At 48.7% G+C, this 18,278-nt stretch overlaps 1 protein-coding gene across 2 annotated transcripts in view; it reads left to right on the forward strand.

The window, feature by feature from the left end:
* The window catches only part of ADGRD2 (adhesion G protein-coupled receptor D2), a 70,208-nt gene that overhangs the window by 16,840 nt on the left and 35,090 nt on the right, over positions 1–18,278 (forward strand). For both annotated transcript variants that reach the window (XR_006276096.1, XM_043499009.1), the window contains 12 exons: positions 1,768–1,879; positions 3,977–4,111; positions 5,383–5,497; positions 6,792–6,897; positions 7,232–7,287; positions 9,390–9,516; positions 9,632–9,735; positions 10,477–10,579; positions 11,783–11,936; positions 12,749–12,882; positions 13,664–13,779; positions 16,817–16,937. Coding sequence is in view for 1 of the 2 variants with exons in the window: in XM_043499009.1 (XP_043354944.1) it covers positions 1,768–1,879; positions 3,977–4,111; positions 5,383–5,497; positions 6,792–6,897; positions 7,232–7,287; positions 9,390–9,516; positions 9,632–9,735; positions 10,477–10,579; positions 11,783–11,936; positions 12,749–12,882; positions 13,664–13,779; positions 16,817–16,937 (1,383 nt within the window). In the remaining variant the exon portion in view is untranslated. The remainder of the gene's footprint in view (positions 1–1,767; positions 1,880–3,976; positions 4,112–5,382; positions 5,498–6,791; positions 6,898–7,231; positions 7,288–9,389; positions 9,517–9,631; positions 9,736–10,476; positions 10,580–11,782; positions 11,937–12,748; positions 12,883–13,663; positions 13,780–16,816; positions 16,938–18,278) is intronic.

An 18,278-nucleotide genomic window follows, 5' to 3' on the forward strand; every position in this document is an offset into this window, starting at 1 on the left:
GCAGTTCCTTGATTCACTGGATCACAATGATCTGATGACTAATCCTGTGGGTGGGCCGAGTGTGGGGCAAACCTCCAAAGGTCAGAATTTGGGGCTGGCTGGAACGGGAAGAGGAGGCTTTTTCTAGAGATTGTAGGCGCTCTGGGTCTCATGCAAACAGCCTTCCTGGCAATGTCATGGTACTTGCAGTCCAGCTCCTGGCTGGAGCCTGGGATTACACAGACAGCATGAAAATGAGGTTATTAGGGGGTAGGGGTGGAGGAATCTATGGAGGAATTAACCAGGCGTTCTGAACCTTTGCAGTGATCCAGTTTGGCTCCAGAGCTGCATAAATATTTTGAGGGACAGCGAGAGGGTCAGGTCCCTTCCAACCCTGATATTCTATGATTTCTGAACTGTCTCGCCCTGCCCTAGAGTAGCACCAGTACCAGGTATTGCTGTGTCTGAAGATGCAAACCCTAGACTCCTAGTCCGATGCTGTCAAGCACCATCGGGCAGCACATCAAATGTCCACCTACAGCAGTCTTTTTGCTTGCTCCGGTGATTGCATGCTGTCTTGTTTGCTGCTGTCCATTGCTAATTCTCCAGGCTGCCCCTCTCCTTGCAAGTTCCCTTGGGAGCCCCCCTCGGCTTCTGTCCTGTTCAAGCCGGCTTGCCTAACACCATGACACTTGCCTTTCAGGGGCCTGTTCCCTATGGGGTTAACGCACTCCATGGCAAATCACTGAACCCGTGCCCCCACCTCCCCCGCTGTGCCTGGCAGCGATGGTGCACTAGCTTTTTAAAAGTGCATTGTTGTAATGTTTGCAGATGGGATGCCAAGACAGCATCTGTTTCCATACCCCAAACTGTTCAAAACACTGTAGAGCCTTGTGTGAGAAATTTTCATCATGTCCCCCTCAGCAGGGGCCTTCTCCATTAGATGCTGGGATTGCTTTTATCTTGTCCTCTCATGTCAGCCCTTTCTGCATGACCTGGCCCCTCCTGGGTGTATGTGCAACACCTACTGTCATGGCCAATCCACTGGGGATTGAACTAGGGACCTCCAGAGATCACGGCATGAATTTTTCAGCTTGAGCTCAAAAGTCAAGCTCGCTGGCTGGGATACATGCAGTGGCCAGGGGTTACGTGCACGGCACAGCCTGCTCCTGGAGAACTTCTCAGCTGCATCATAAACCCACTACTTCTCCCAGGGATTCCCCTTTAGCTTGAGCGGTAGCAACCTCTGCAGGGGGAGCTGGAGGGTGTGAGCTCTGTTGCCATGAGGTTCCGAGTGTCCACGTTATGCAGCACTATCACACTTGTGATACACAGGATGGTCCACGTGCTCAGCACCTCTTGGGATCAGGCCATGAGTTTGTAGCTCTTCAAGTAATGGCTCAGTTTCTTGTGGGCAGCTCTTTCCCTTGTGAGTAGGTTTCAGGGGACGTGGGTGTGTGCTACAGCACAGCCAACCCAAGTGTTCAAAAATCAGGAGTCAGGCCCCCAAAAGCATGAGGTTTAATAATCAAGTTGAGTCCTGTTTCTTTGCTTGTTGGTTTTTTGAGCAAATTTGCAAGCTTTTCTCTGCTGCCAGTGGGTCAAGAGACTTATTTAAAACAAAGTGAAAAGAAAACAGATAATTGAGATTTTCATGTCATCACCTGACTCCTGTAGATGAGGCTTTGAAAAAAACCAAATATCATGAGACATGACAGTTGGCAACACTGGTTCTAAGCTGCACCATTTGATATAAGGAAATCTCACAAATGACTGTGTGTTTCTTAGATTATCAGAGGGCCTATGACTGTTGTAGAGAACATGGACAGAATGGCATCAAACCTAGATCAACTTCTGACTGCAGAAAGGACAAAGATAACGATCCAGCACAGGAACATTGGTGAGTATGAACTAGCCGGGCTCCGGGCAGCACTTGAAAAGGGCAAGAATGAGCAGCCTTTATGGCAGTGTTAGTTTGGGTTGGGATGGTGATGGGGCAGGGGTGTGTCTCCAGCTGGGAGCTCTTACCCAGCAAGTTCCTAGCCCAGCACTTTGAAGGTGAAAGTGGTGTAACAGGATTACCCTCCTGACTGGAGGAGTGGGGGTTTTCTGCACACCCACATGCGGCCCAGAAAGAGCGTGGCTGCTCCCAGGGGGATCCCGTCTCAGGAAGTAATCTAGGGAGGAAATTCTTGGCAGCGTGTGCCTGTCCTGTCTCCGGGAGAAAGGGAAACTGGTATCAGCAGCTCCAGCAGCAGGAGGGGAACTGTGCTGTACCCTTCTCTGGGGAGAAATGGGTTAAGTGAATAGAACCACCTCCATGCCTGTGTCATTACTGGGGGAACAGGCACGCCTCGGCTAACTCCCCCGAGATCACGTAACACTGGGTATACAAGGGCTAAGCATTATGGCCAACGATTTCAGCTACATCTGCTGATTTGAGGTGCCCTGGTTTGTGGGCACTCACCTGGAGGTGGGCCTGCCTGTCGGAGATGTGGAGAGCCGATAGCTCCCACTGACTGTTTTTGGTAAATCTGGCCCCGGGTGTCTGACACTGCGCACTTGGAGGCCTCATTTGGAAATCTGGCTGCAGAGAGTGAACTGGCTATTTTAAGGGTGGGAGGGGATGCTTGAGGTGAGGCTGTGGCTGTATTTCCTTCCTTCCTGATCATTTAACATCACACTGTAGTTTCATTTTAAACTGTAAACCGGGAAGCGTAATTACAAGAAATCCTTTCCGTGCAGTAGCAGTGAGGAATGCTCCAGTCAGCGTGACTTTCCCCAAGGTCTCCACAAGAGGGTGATGTTCCCCCGCACGTGGCACCTCACAGCTAGGTACACATGCAAGCTCAGATCTCCCACTATTTTAACAAGGGCTTTCCACAAACTTGAGTTCAGGCGCTGGCAGGAGAAGCTGAGGGTCCAGGCAGTGTCCTTGTCTGAGCAAACGGGTGGGGTGGGCTGGGCTGGGCTGGGCCGGGCCTTGTTCCATAAAACACTCCGAGGGCGTGGGTAGTATCACGGGTCTGAAGTGAGGGCTGGGGTGTCTGGGGAGGTGGGGGTAGTGTGGGGAAGGGATCATGCAGACACCCCACCGAATCCTAGACATGGGGCACCCCCAGTAGGTCAGTTTGTCCCATCCCTCCCCCCACGCTCTCACCCACACAAAGCAGGAGTGCGCCCGGCCGTCTGTTCTCCTGGACTTCGCTCAGTTTTCAGATCTCTGAGTTCTCACCATTTCCTTTGGCCAGTGATGTCACCATCTGAAGGTTTCAGAGTAGCAGCCGTGTTAGTCTGTATTTGCAAAAAGAAAAGGAGTACTTGTGGCACCTTAGAGACTAACAAATTTATTTGAGCATAAGCTTTCCACTGAATGCATCCGATGAAGTGAGCTGTAGCTCACGAAAGCTTATACTCAAATAAATTTGTTAGTCTCTAAGGTGCCACAAGTACTTCTTTTCTTTTTACCATCTGAAGGGCTCACCAGGAGGCTGGGTGGGGGGGAACCTCCCCCACGGGTTCTTTTGCTTTGTTCTCTCCTTGATCCTAGGGGTACTTAGGGGGCTGCTGTGCTCCAATTGGCTGGAAGGGCTTCAGGCGAGATTTTCCAGGGTTTGAGAACACCTGGCTCTGTTGTGTTCAATATGTGGATCTGATAGGACGTTGGCTGACACTGTGCTGATGTGTGTCTGCTTTGCCCCTTTTGGAAAGGTGTGTGTGTGTGTGTGTGTGTTGTTAAGCCCCATGCCATAGATATGCCGTCCTCTAGTTCAGCCTTTTCCCTCTGTGTAGCCAAAGATTATTACATGACTACCCCCAAGGGCAAATATCATGCTGCTCAGCTGGAGTTAAGGTGGGGAGTGAACTAAGCCTGAATGTGATTGGCTGATTTCCAGAGGAATCCGATGTCTATCCTGAATATTCTGCTCAGATCCTCAGGCCATGGCATTTTGTGTAGTGGCTTTGGAGGAAATACTGACTGGGGTTATTTCCACAGGGGTTGAAGTCAGGAAGATAGAGCTCAGCCAGCAGGAACCCAGCAGTGACGTGTATCTGATCCAAAGCCAGGAGGCAGGCGGGCCTGACCTCATAGAAGTTCCCCCTGAAGAAGTAGAAAGACTTAAAGCCAAAGGTAGGGTGGAGGCCATGTCCTGCATCCTGGAGGGGCCCTCCCTGACTCCACTTGGAGGAGGGAAGCTTTGTGAAGCAGCTTCATAACAGGGGCTGGAGGTAATACCTGAGTTAACTTATTCTGCTCAAATTCTGCATGGAAAGCAGCTGTATGGAAGCTGTTCTCAGTGAGAGGGAAATGGGTCTGGGTCTCAGAGCTCTCCAGGCACAGGTACTTCAGAGACTGCAGCAGTGCGTGTGCGCACACCATCCGAGTGCCTCCACCAGGACCTGGAGAGACGGGGCTTGGCTCCTGGCCTTTTTATTGCCTGGCTTCTCACCATTGTCAGGCATGGCTGTGTGATAGGGAGTGACACTGCTCGGAGCTGAGACCACCCGCTCCTGGCACACAACCCACTCAACAGCCATATCGGGGCAAATGACTTTCAGTCACAACTTGGGGTTGGGTCAAAGCTGGTGTCAGTGCCATCCCTAGGGTACAGTGAATCGGGGAGACTGTGCTTTGGGGGACCCTGCGGGCTCGCACGATTGGCCAGTGCGGTCGATCCCGGAAGTGACGGGTTGGTCCCCGACGTGACTGATTCATCACTTCTGCCCTGGGCCCCGCGCCCCCTTAGGGTACAGCCCTGGCTGGTGGCACTGGCTGTGGCCTCATTGCCTATCTCCTAAGCCAGCCAGTTCCCTGGACACGAACTCTGCAACGAGCACCAGAGACGGAGCATCCTTTGCCCCAGGCTCAATAGTCTCTCACGAGGCAGTTGCTGGAGGGGAAACAGAAGCGGTGGTAGAGATGTTATGCACGAGGATTTCTCTGACATCGTAAGGCCAGCTGAGACGTGGCCTGTCTCTTGTAGGTCCGTGGCTGGCTCCCATCACCAGAGTGTCTGAGCTCCGCCCAGTTGTTAGTGACTTTGTCCTTGCCACAGTCTTGCAGGGGAGGGGTGTTCTGTGATTCCCATTGCATGGGGTGGAACTAGGGATCGTCCCAGAGGTGAGACTCTGCCATTGTCCCAAAGTTTTGGGCTTGTTTGAAACTAAACCTCAAAGGGAGTTGCAAGGGGGTGAACCCAGAGGGCGTAACCCTGGACATGGCTGTTCATCAGCCAAGGCCCCCTGTGCATCGACCCGGGTGAGTTTCTGTCAGCTTTGCCTGCGACCCTGGGCTGGCCCACTCCAAAGGAGAGCATTGGCGCCGACAGCAGACCGAGCGTCGTCATCAGGAGTACCGAGCAGAGGCTTTTTTGCTTCTCCCACTCCATTGTCTCCGTTCAGGTCACCGCAGTGTCACTGCGATCAACACGTGGTACGGCTACTCCTCCCTCCAGTGCTTCCTCCCGGGAAGCCGCGCCATGTTCCAGGATGGGGCCGCGTCTGACGGAGGACGGAGGTGAGGGCGCATTCGCCAGGTCATTGCACTGCTCCCCCCGCCCCCGATAAACGGGGATGTTCCAGTCAGACCTGGCCAGGCTCCGGGAGTCCGCAGCAGCATCAGTGCTTTGGGTGTCCTCCCGCTGCCGCAGCCACGGGCACCCACTAGTTCTGCACAGCAAATGTCTCCGAAAGCCAGTGATAGACTCTGGTCCCAGGGCGCATGGGCTTGCACTAAAGAGGGGAGCAGGCTAGTCCATTCTACGGTGGCTGGTACCTAAGACTCTGCTGAGGGGCCCAGAGGCGGTCCTCTCCTGCGCAGTAGGCCCACTGCAGAAGGACACGGACGAGCCTGCGGAGAGCTCCTCTCGCTGGGATGAGCTAACAGCCAGAAAGGACTGGCCCAGTCCCCACCTCAGTTCGGTGGCTGAATTTGAAGCGGAGGTTCCTGGGGCTGGGGGGGCAGCACAGACACTGGAGGGGCACCAGGCTGGAAAGTGGCTTTAGCAAAGCACTCGCCGTCTCAGGCTGCAGCACCGTGTGCCTGGCTGTTCTCCTGGGAGCTCTCTGAGCACTAGATGGGGACAGCAGCCTGTCACCTCCACCAGGCAAGCTGTTCGCTCTCGCTTCCTGCCTTTTGCAGTTTTACTTGTGCTGCTCCTTGGCTTGGGAGCCTCATTTACATTAGCCATGGGGGAGGGGCTGCCTGGTTTTTGTTTGCCTGCTAACCCCCAATATGTTCTGTCCTAAAGATCCCTGTACCTGTGTCTGATCAGCTCACCCTGAAGCAAAGGGCCGGTGGCTCTGATCACTCCAGTCCCAGGTGTCAGCCGGAATGGGTCCCTGCTTGATAGACAGAGACCCTGAGCTCCCTTTGCCCAGGCTGCCAGCTCAGCTGTCTCTCACATCACCTGGATATAACTGACCTATGGTACATGCCCCTGGGAGGTAGCCTGGAGTTAGGGTTTAGAAGAGGATCTGATATTAATATGAGCAAGAAAAGCATCTACAGGTACATTAGCTAAGGTACATCAACACATCTTCATCAGCCAGGGCAGAAGGGCATCTTCCCCATGGGGGAGTCCATTATGAGTCCATTATGGAGAAGCGATGACTTCTTTGAAGTTTTTGCATTGGTGACAGGACACTAGGCTAGATAAGCCATTGGCTGCCTTTGTTTCAGCATCGGGGCCCCCTCCCTGGAATAATTGTTTCCTTGTCAGTGATCTTCCCAAAGATTTTATTCATCAGTTTAAGAAATGACCCTGCTGCTCAGCTCTCCTGCTTGCTGTGAAGGTTCTCTCTGTCCCCAGGTATCTGAGCACACAGGTGGGCTCTGCCATTATTTCATCCATTCTACGCAGCGACTACCAGGAAATCAGCACATCAGTACGCTATCACTTGCAGCACCACACCCAGGTACCCTGGGGCAATGCTCCTCCCCTGTCAATGATGGAAGAAAGCAAGAGCAAACAAAGACTGCGTTGCAGAGTCATAGCCCAGAGACAGGGACTGCATTGCAAGCTGGGCAGACAGTGGGAGGCTGAGCAGAGCCTGTCTCCTAGGACTCAAATTCCCTTTGAATTTAAAATTTCCAAAGTTTGCCTCTGACTCATCTCAGACCAAAGCCAGCTTCCGAGGGGAGGTGTGAGACTAGAAACCAAATGTGGGGAACAGGCCTGGGTTAGCGCATTGGTCAAGTTGCAGCACGCCCTAGAGTGTCTGATTGCATCTTCTCCGTCTCTGCCTGCAGGACCCGTCTGACAAGCTTGTGGAACCGATCTGCGCTTTCTGGAACTTCAGCATCAGGTGCCTTTTTCCAATTAAAACTCTCAATTTCTGAGCTGTCCTCTTCCTTCCCCCCCCCGTGCAATCCCCCAGATAAAATAACACAGTGGGTGAGTTTGCTTCTCCCCACAGAGTTGGGACAGAAACAGACCTGTCTCGCAAAGAAGATATGCAGGCACAGTGCTAACATTACTGTGGACAGCTCAGTGATTCCTTACTGCTTAGTCAAAGCCTGTTCGAGCTCCCTCTACATTTAAAGGTGTCTCAACGGGAATACGTTGGCCAAACGCTTGGTCCTCCCACTCTTCTCAAGGGGGTGGGACTGGAAACCTCCTGGGTCATGTTCGTCTGATTTGGGTGTTTCCTAAACACTCAGCAATGAACCCGCACAGCTCTTCCCCACTGCTGCTGTTGGGAAGTAATGAATTGTTGTTATGACCAATTTAAAAACGGAGAAACTGAGGCCCAGCGTCTGACTGATTTGGGCAAAGCCATCAACCCCGCAAGTGACATCGCTGGAACTGGGAGTTCCCCTCTCCCCATCCCATTCGCGGGCCAGGAGTGTACACTGCTTGTCAGGTTAGTGAGGGAGTGCTGAAGATTGGCATCTTTGGGGTAAGAGTTCAGGATGGTCAGGTCCTAAGCAAGACTGAAACACATGTCTGCAGTCATCAAAAAACAGAGGCACTGGCTTTTCTGACTAACTTCACACCTCAGACAGCCAGGAATCAGCATGCCCAGCCCCCTCCATGCTCTAAATCCAGGGCAGATCCAGGAGGTGTGTGAATTACTCAGTAAACCCCGTTAGCCTGTGTGGTGCCCAGTCTGTGAGCTCATTCTGCTCTCGTGCGTTTCTCGCACAACTTGTGCTGTACAGAACATGCTCACTGGGGGAGTGGCCTGGCGCAAACAGAGTTCTCCAAGCCCCCATTGCCTTTGTGACCAGGGGTCCAGCGAGGATAGAGATGTGATGCTGAGAGCACTGGCCCCTTGAAGCAAAATAGTTGAAAACCCAACCTGTTGGTAAAGCAAGCCTTTAGCTAAATTGGTTTCTGTTCTCTGCCGCATTAGAGGTCTTTGAGCTGTGATATCCAGACCTGCTGCAGTTAAGTTCTTTCCTGGGATGATTTCCTTTGGAAAAGTTACTCACAAGCAAGTGACCTTTCATGGTGTATGAGAGACTAAAACGTAAAGCTCTGGTTAATTGCGGTTCCTGCCTGTGACAGAGGCGGGCTGGGCTGAGAGTTATAGCACGGCAGGAATGCAGGGTGCAAACACTTCATAAATACTGCCTGGCACCGGGGTGTGTATTTTACTATACATCACTGGGGTGATGGCAGTGGGACAATGAAGTTTTATGGATCTGTAATTAAATCATTTGAATGCAGAACCCTGCTTCCCCAAGCCATGTTCACGTCACAGGCTCAGTGTGTTGTGGCTGATGCACAGAACTGATTCGGTGGACATGGATGGGAGTTTTACCTTTCCTGGGGAGCAGGGCCAGGCATGTGAAAATGTAGTGCTGCTTATGAAGGAGAACAAATCTGACAAACTGTGAACACAGCGCACAAGTTTGTGGATCCACTAAGCACATGGACATGCGGGAGAGCTGGGTGGCTCGGGTCCTGTCTGGAGCAGGAATGTAGAATGTGTTTGGAAAAATTGTAATTAACATGGGTTCGTTTATATAGTTTGAAGCAGAATTTGTGCCTGGTGTAGACAGGGCAAGTCATGGTTATAAATATGTTAGCTGGTTGTGGGTGTCCTCATCTCCCCTCAGCAATACCCTGCCCAACAAACATGTTTCTAAACACCACTTGCACAGTGCACATGAGATGCAAAGTGCTGCTTAAAACCATGTGAGTTAAGATGTATTCAAACACAGCCTATTTTTCCTCATCTAGACACAGCTTGTCTCCATTTCTGCTGAATCTCTGAGGTATCCTGGCCAGCAGGGTGTTTGTATTGTGTGAAATCCGCTTCTTGAGCTATGTCCTCAATACCCTATCACTCCTCAACACAATTCTGTTTCCTCTGGGAATGTGAATTTCTCCTGGGAGCTTTGACTTTCCCTTGGGATGACTGATAATTTCCATGAACTTTTTCCTCTGTCTCCATGTTAGCCCAGAAACCGGGGGAATGTGGTCCACTGTAGGCTGCTCCATCATAATGTCTCACCTGGAATCCACAGTCTGCTTCTGCAACCACACCACCAACTTTGCAGTGCTGTTGCAGGTGTATGAAGTGCAGGTAAATAAGCAAAATCTCATGAAATGATCGAGCGCACTCTGCAGGCATGAGTGTCTGAATATGGTGAGGGTCACACTGCTGCAAACAGTACCTGTTTTTATCTGTTTTGGAGCAGAGGAGCTCAGAGGAGGAGCTGACTCTGAAGACCCTGACATTTATTGGATGTGGAGTTTCTTTCTGTGCCCTGATTGTTACATTCATTTTATTCCTGGCAGTCGGGTAAGAAGAACCTAGACATTTGTAGCATTCATTATAGATTTGTGTGTGTGTGTGGTATTTAATACTGTTATACAGCTGTAGCCATTTCATTCCAGTGGGCTCCGTCTGTTCGAAAGCTGAATGTAGGGGGAGCTGGTTTGTTGTTGGAGGCTTGCTCACCAGTGCTGAGTTTGTTTTTGTTTTTTTAATGGGATAGTCCAGAAGCACAGAGCTGTACATGCAGGATTGTTCCCAGGGGCTGGGTGCACACACCGACTGCTTGTTGAGGGTGTCACTGTGAGCTGAGGGCTGCACACACTGTTAGTGTACGGGTGCTCATGAATGCAAGGCTGCTGGAATTCATTGTTTAAAATATGACTGTAGAAAGATCACTGCTGTGAAAGGAAAAACCATTTCCACAAACCATCAGGGAGACAGATCACTGAGAAGGTTTATAAGGAATAAAACCCCCAGTGCCTTGGGGGCCCTGACAGTGCCACTGACCATGACCAGTGGGCACCAAATAAGCCCTGAGTGGCAGAGTAACTGCACTGCCAAGAGCATCAAGTATTTTTCCGCTTTTCACCCATGCTTTCCACTCTCTTTGGAATTGCACCTCTGTGATGAGCAGCAGAGAGGTAAAAGGCCACACGGTGGAATCCATATGGTCTGACGAGTGGCTAGTAAGAAAATTGCACACAGCTGCCACCGAATCCAGCCATGCTTTTTAATGACCAGGGTTTTCCATTTTCCCTTCCTCAGCGTTCCTAAGAGCGAAAGAACAACAGTGCACAAGAATCTGATCTTTGCTTTAGCTGCAGCTGAAGCTCTGCTCATGTTTAGTGAATTGGCCAAAACCAATCAGGTAAGAAGGCTAGGAGGCATCTCATCTCACCTGGTAACAGATGCTGCCAGACTTCTTGTTTGCTGTGACATCATGGCTACAGTCCCTAAGACAAAAGAGTTGTCTAGTTTATTGATGACTGCCTGTAATCTGTGTTGAGGAATAAACAGGATCACACTGCCCTGAGGAATATGCTTTGCACCATATGTAGGAACAGTCCATTCCCCACTCCTGGCACTATATTTATTTTTAACCCAGAGAATCCTGCAGGAAGAGTCTGCCATGTAAAATGGCATAAAATACCAGCCTGTGATCACACCACCTCCTGTGACCTCATAGGTTAAGCAGGGACTGCACTGGTCAGTACTTGCAGGAGACACTTCCAAGGAAAATCCAAAAAAGAAAAGGAGTACTTGTGGCACCTTAGAGACTAACAAATTTATTTGAGCATAAGCTTTCGTGAGCTACAGCTCACTTCATCGGATGCATCCGATGAAGTGAGCTGTAGCTCACGAAAGCTTATGCTCAAATAAATTTGTTAGTCTCTAAGGTGCCACAAGTACTCCTTTTCTTTTTTACAAATACAGACTAACACAGCTGCTACTCTGAAACCAGTTATTATGAAAGGAAAATCCAGATGCTATAGGAAGTGGTGCTGATTCCCTCCCCAGGAATGCGCTGGACCAGTGTCCTAGCACTGGGGAGCATGGGGCTGCTAGAGGTGCTGGGCCCATTCTAAGCTAACTTGGTATCTTTTACTTCAGCTGGCTTCTTGAACTTAGTGACCTGGGCAATTACACCAGGGATGAGTTTGGCTCATCCTCTCTGCTTAAATTGTCCCAGTACTGTCAGTGAGTGACAGTGTTCTCCTTCCCTTCTGGTACACAGCATTGTTGTGAGTATTTAAGGCCTGCCTTTGACCTAAGAGCTGGTTACGTTTCCATGGTGGGTGAAGTGAACCTTGTGGATGTTTTTGGTAAATCAGTTTGTCAGGCACTTTGGGTGCAGGGTGCTCTGTAGCTCTCAGCTGGGCAAAGCACAGTCTGGATGTCCTTGTTTTATAGTTATATGAAATCATCCTGGTATCATTTGTATTTAAATGCCTGAATGGGCAAATATTCTGCAGCACGTTCAGGAGTCATTCCTCACTCTGCACTATGCAGAGTTTGGCAGAAGATTTCTGCCTCCACCTCACTGAACTGTCTGAAATTTCCCTTTCCCCAGGTACTGTGCTTTGCTGTCACAGCTTTCCTCCACCTCTTCTTCATGGCAGCCTTTTCTTGGATGCTGGTAGAAGGGCTTCTCCTGTGGAGCAAAGTGGTTGCCGTCAACATGAGTGAAGACAGGAGAATGAAGTTTTACTATGTGACTGGCTGGGGTAAATGGAAACCCATCTATGTCTTACTCTCAGGAACACAGTGCATCCATTTCTCTCAAACTAAAAGTCCTCATAGAAAAGATTTCAGTGTAACTGATATCGAGTCACAAGTCTGATGGGCTTGCATTCACCTGGGGGTTTATTGGGGACCAGCCTCACTCACAGATTCTCTCCCACCTTTAAATGTCAACTTGTGGATGCTGGACTTTTAGCCAAGTGTCTCATTTATTTTGTAACCTTTTGTTTTATTAACACAAAGTATTTGCAGAGGAAAACTCTGCTAATTCACTGCTATCAGAGAGTGTCACTGAACAGGGCAGGTGGTTCTAGAAACCTGAAAATAGTTCTGGCTGGAAAGAGATGCATTTATTGAAATGAATGCATCAGGGCCGCGGGATTTATGTGACTATATTGGGGTTCAGGTAAGAGTGTCTGGGGCTCATGTGAGTATGCTGAGAGACAGACGCCAAATTCAGATAGTGGGTAGGATACGAGACAACTTGGCAAAATAGTTGGCATTGTTTGTCTTTGATTGTACTGCTTGTTAGGAGAAAGTTGCTCATGTGTTGTGACACAGCTTTGGAATGTTTTATGAATGAGAGAATAAAGAGCAATGCGTAGGATGTAAAATGTAGTCTTGTTACACAGCATGGGCCAGATTCCCAGCTAGTGTAAATCAGTGCAGCTCTGTTGGGGTCAATGTGGTTACACTGATTTAGGCCAGCAGGAGATATGGCCCTGTATGTTTAAAACAACTAACCAGCTAATGGCAGATTTGGCATTTGCTGTCCTCAGTTTTCCTGTTTTTTCAGGCCTGCCAGTTGTTGTTGTTGGTGTGACTCTGGCAACTTCATTTAACAAGTACGTGGCAGACCATCATTGCTGGCTGAACGTTCAGACCGATATCATCTGGGCGTTTGTTGGGCCAGTTCTCTTTGTTCTGACGGTAAGAATCAAATCCTTTTGTATAATTCCACATAGAAGCAATTTCTACTTTTCATTTTAAGAAAGCAGCACTGAGCTTTGTCAGCCAAGCCAAAGGGATCAACGATCCTACACAAAGATCTTTTCTAATCTAGGAAGATGGTGGCATTTATAGTGTCTGAGATTTATTCCCATTCTTGTCCAAAGATCTCCCTGTACATGGGGTGAATTCCTGCCAAGTGCTCTTTAAATGACTAAAGCAATGTTTGCAGTTGTGCATGAAGCACCTAACAGTTAGATAGGCAGGTGCATTATTGTATTTGGAGGGAGTCCTACCATCTAATACCTCAGCAGAAGATACTAGTTACTATGCTGAGGTTACATTACAAAGATGGATAAGTAGATAGAGTATTGGCCACTGTCTGCCAGGATGCTGGACTCGATATCCAAAGGTCCAATTCAGCATGGTAAAACCTGTGTCCTTTTAATGACTCCACCATCATAGTACAACAAAGCAATGCTAGAGGAAGGTGAAATGTTTAAAGGCAACAGAGCCAGCAGACATCTAATAATGAACCTGTTGGACTGGGGTCTGTACAGATACCTTTGCAAATATTATGCTTGTGCGAATCAAGCTCTGAGCTGTTTACTGGCCTCAAGAATCCCACAAGCTGATCATTCTACAAGATGCAAACTTAATTGCATGCAAGCCCCAGCAGAGATACGTGCCCCATTAGAGCTCATTTAAAAATTCAAAAGCCTGTTCTGGTGCACAGAGTTAGTGGCTCTTTTCTGACTCGCAGGTAAATACCTTCGTGCTGTTCCGGGTGGTGATGGTCACAGTGTCCAGTGCACGGAGGAGGTCAAAGATGCTGACCCCCAGCAGCAGCCTGGAGAAACAGATTGGAATCCAGATATGGTGAGTCCGGGAAGCAGTTGACTTCCATGCCGATGGTTGCATTGAGTTGTGCTTGGATATCATTGTGAAGTCTTTATTGGGCTTGGATAGAATCCTGTCCCTGAAGGATCTGGCGTATGGCCACATGCTGTGAGTAATAGCAGCTTCTAAAGGCAGGAACGCTATCCAGATTTTTCTCCTCCAGAGTAATTATGCATTTCATCTGTATAGTATTTCAGAAGCAGTGCAACAATCTATGCTCAGCAATCTATGCTCTGATGAATGGGACACCAGGAAGTAGGACCAACACTGTCACACCTGGGTGCCTACACTTAGGCTCTTAAATCCACATTTAGGCTCCTAAATCAAAGTGACTCAGGTGGGGACACATGCAGTTCCCATTGAAATCAAAGGGTAAGAACATAAGAGGGGTCATACTGGATCACGACAATGGTCCATCTAGCCCAGTATCCTGCCCTCCAACAGTAGCTAGTGCCAGATGCTTCAGAGGGAATGAACAGAATAGGGCAATTATCAAGTGATCAATCGCCTGTTGTCCAATCCCAGCTTCTGGCAGTCAGATGTTTAGGGACACACAGAGCATGGGGGTTGAATCCCTGACTGTCTTGGCTAATAGCCATTGACGGACCTGTGAATTTGTCTAATTGTTTTTGAACCCACTTGTACTTTTGGCCTTCATAATATCTCCTGGGAATGAGTTCCACAAGTTGACTGTGTATTGGGTGAAGAAGTATTTCCTTATGTTTGTTTTAAACTTGCTTACTTAATTTTATTGGGTGACCCCTGGTTCTTATGTTATGTGAAGGTGTAAATAACACTTCCTGATTCATTTTCTCCACACCTTTCATTTTATTGTGCTTTATGGTATGCCTGGCTGCTAACATCACAGATGCATCCTGGGAACAACGGGTTGGATTGTAAGTTGTTGACTTCAATAGAGTTAAATTCTAATTGACACCAGTACCAGCAGAACTGAGCCCAGTGTTCCTTAAGCAAGTTCTTCTACCAGTGCTGCCAGACTGGCTCAGCTGCTGGAACATAAACACCTTATCAAACCTTAATCCAGGCAGTAATGGTAGCTCTGTCTGAGATTCCCAAGTAGTCTAAGGGCATTAGACATCCAATTTTATGGGATTTGGGCATCTTACTCGAGCATCTTTGACTCTCCCAGCAAATCATTTTCTTTGGGTTTTAAACATTCCTTAATCCCTTGAGGATTAACAGGTGAAGAAGATTCCCCACCAGATTCTAGAACTTTGATGGTAGGTCCAGTTTGAAGTCCTGAAGTCATGTGTTTCAGTCACATCCATCACTCAGCATTTGAATTCACTGTTATTCTGCAGATATTTACCCCAAAAACAAAGTTCCTTCCAGCCATTTGGATCTTCATGGATTTCAATGAGATTTATGTGATGTCTTATTTTGCTGATGGATGAAACTTGAAAGCTTTGAGTTCAGTTTGGTACCCAAAAATTAGGAAGGGAAATCAGACTGGGGCAGGAGTGAAACTGGCCTGCCTTTGCTCTTGCAAACTCCTCCTGGTTTTCTCCTGGGTGCCCTGTAATCTATCTGCCAGTCCTCAGGAGCACAAAATTTATATGGACACAGTCAGCAGCCACGGCTGTTCTGTTCCTGAGTTGCTGGCACTGCATAAACCCTATGGAACGCCAGAAACTTGGAATGGCAAGGAAGAAGGTGCTGTGGTTAAAAAAACTGGACTGAGATTTGGGAGATCTGGTTTCTGTTTAGCTCCTCCACAGTCCTCCTGAGTGAGTTTGGGCACATCACTTGCTTGCTCTGTGCCTCAGTTTCCCCATATGTTAAATAGGGATAATACAGGGAATTGTTAAGATAAATCCCTAAGGACTTGGGAGGCTCTTGAATACTATAGCACTAAGTCCATATTAGTGCCTGTCTAGAGAGTTGGCTTTGATTTTGGTGACATGCATAAGGAAGGATATGGAACATGGATTCCAGTAATCAGTTAATTCAAAGAGATTTTAAAAACTGCTGTTCAAACTGTTACTTTATCACTCCTTATGAATCTTTATTGTTGTTTGCCGGCGCCAGTCACCATTGCTAGACACACATTGTTCCTCCATTGCCTAAATAATTTTTACTAAATTTACAGAAGCACAGAGATAGGATGGTGCTGGAGGGCAGGATGACACACACATGCTAATAAAACAAATACAGAAGCCCTCTTGGCAATGGCGAGCTGGGGGAGATTGGCTGCTTTCTTGTGTCTAATGATGTCAAAGAGTTCCCTTATAGCTCACTTGTAATTATAAATACAGAGCAGGGGTGGCTGAGTGGGGGTTGGGAGATAAAGCATGTGGCATTTTTCCTCTGGCTTTCTGGGGTGGCTCATTATATTTTCAAAGCATTTTGCAACCTCTTCTCTTGGCCCCTCCCTCTTGCCATGTCAGATCGCTGCACACAGCTTAGCTACTGGGGGAGCCGTTTGTGCTGCCTTGCAGAAGGCAATTCCCTGCCCCTGCCCCAGAGGACAGCCTAATGCTTCAGGGGAGGAGATCTCTGTAGTGCACAGGGTGTCCCCACAGCAGCGAAATGGGAGAATCTAAACATCAGAGCATCAGCCAATGTCCCCTCAAACTAAGGTGTCTTTCCAGGGTTGTTGTCTCTCACATTGCCTGTAACCTCAGAAAGGCCCAGCAATAAGATCAAAGCGAAAAGCTGTTTTATTTTGCAGGACAAGGGCAAAACCCTCTAGTCGTGCCCCGAGGTGAAGCCAGGGAGAGAGCAAGGCTGGATGCTGGGGAGGGCTTTGCTCCCAGGTCCCTGGCGGGAGGTGCAGCCTGCCGGAGAAGATAGCAGGGAGTACTGTAACCCAAGGATGCCTGCAGAGCAGGATGGAGATGCAGCCAGAGAAGTGGCAGATGGACGCTACTAAGAGGCAGGGCAGGGATGGGACTGGCAGAGCCTCTGCTTCTCCTGCTCTCCTATGTTTCCCCCATTCCCGAATGAGGGAGATTTGCCATGAGCCCAAGTCACTTTGAGTTTCTTTTTCTAACAGGGCCACGGCCAAGCCCATCTTGGTGCTGCTGCCAGTCCTGGGCCTGACGTGGGTGTGTGGGGTCCTGGTTCACCTCAGCATCATCTGGGCTCATGTCTTCATTGTGCTGAACTCCCTCCAGGTAAGGCCCCACTCAGGTGACTGGGAAGCTTGGAGCACCAAAGGTTTTCAGAGAATGAGCTCCCTGGCTGAGGTTACTAGAGTCTGTCAGGCACTGAATGAACTATCCAGCTTCTCCAGTCCCGTCTAACAACTGGTATGCTGTGGGGGAGAGGGCATGAGAAGGCACCATGGGGAATGGACACTCTCCAGCAAGGAAAAGCCTAAGGAACTTAGTCCCTTGGTAAGCAAGATTAAAATTCTCAATAGGTCTCCTCAGGGTTCTGTCTCAGCACTGTGCAGGTAAAGACACCATCAGAGAGCAAAGGAATCTCCCTTCCTGCATGGAGACAGAGACACCCCAATGTCCTGAGGGTCCTGGGCTCAGTGGGTGGGGGTTAAAACAAAATGTGATTAGTGGCATAAATTTCCAGCTGATGATTCCTCTGCAGTGTCTTGATACTAGAAATACATGAATGGGGTTCACAGCTGGGAGATGTGTGCATACCCCCAAAGCACATTGCTGCAGCATGAAGCAATTCTAAACAGATAGCTGGGAAACGAGGCCATTGCCCTGTTACAGGGAGGCACGGGGACTTGGTCGGTGCAATAAGCAGCAGATTTCTTGCAGAAGGCAGAAACCCACCTGTATGCTGGCTGGTGTAATGCCTTTTGCTTCCTAATATCTCACCCACCCCACATAGAGTTCTTTTGTGTCGGGTTGTTTCAGTTCTGTTCTCTTCAGGTTCTTACACCATGCTTATCACCAGAGTATTTGAGTTCTGGTAAAACACATAAAAGCCTGGTGGTTAATTGCATTTTGATAAAAGCTTGAACTGGAGTTGAACAAAGTTTTATATTCCTTGCTGCACTTAACTGTATTATTCCAAACCAACAGCTTTACCTATTTATTTACCTTGTGTGACTCACACAATTTAACTAAAAAGGGGTTGATCCATGGCTCTCAGTGCCTTTGCCGTATGGTGCATTAAATTACAATCAGAGTACCCATCTCCATTGACCTGTTCTATGCATTTGAACCCCAGTCATCAGAAAACCTGCAGGAGGACTAAGTCATTATTAAGGCCTAATTTTCAAACCAGGCATCTGGATTTGGGAGCACACTTTTTCATCCATAATTTATTTGTGCTTTTCCTTAAAATCTGTTGCATTCGCAAAATTACACCTGCAAAAAATGGAAGCCAGGTTTGGAGATCTGACCTTTTATGGGCAGCTTTTAGACTACTGTGGTGGTTTCTCATCTTCCATATAATAGATTATCAGTTTAAGAACATAAGAGCGGCCATACAGGGTCAGATCAATGGTCCATCTAGCCCAGTCCCCTGTCTTCTAACAGTGGCCC

This window comes from Dermochelys coriacea, chromosome 16, assembly GCF_009764565.3.
Source record: "Dermochelys coriacea isolate rDerCor1 chromosome 16, rDerCor1.pri.v4, whole genome shotgun sequence".
NCBI lineage: Eukaryota > Metazoa > Chordata > Testudines > Dermochelyidae > Dermochelys > Dermochelys coriacea.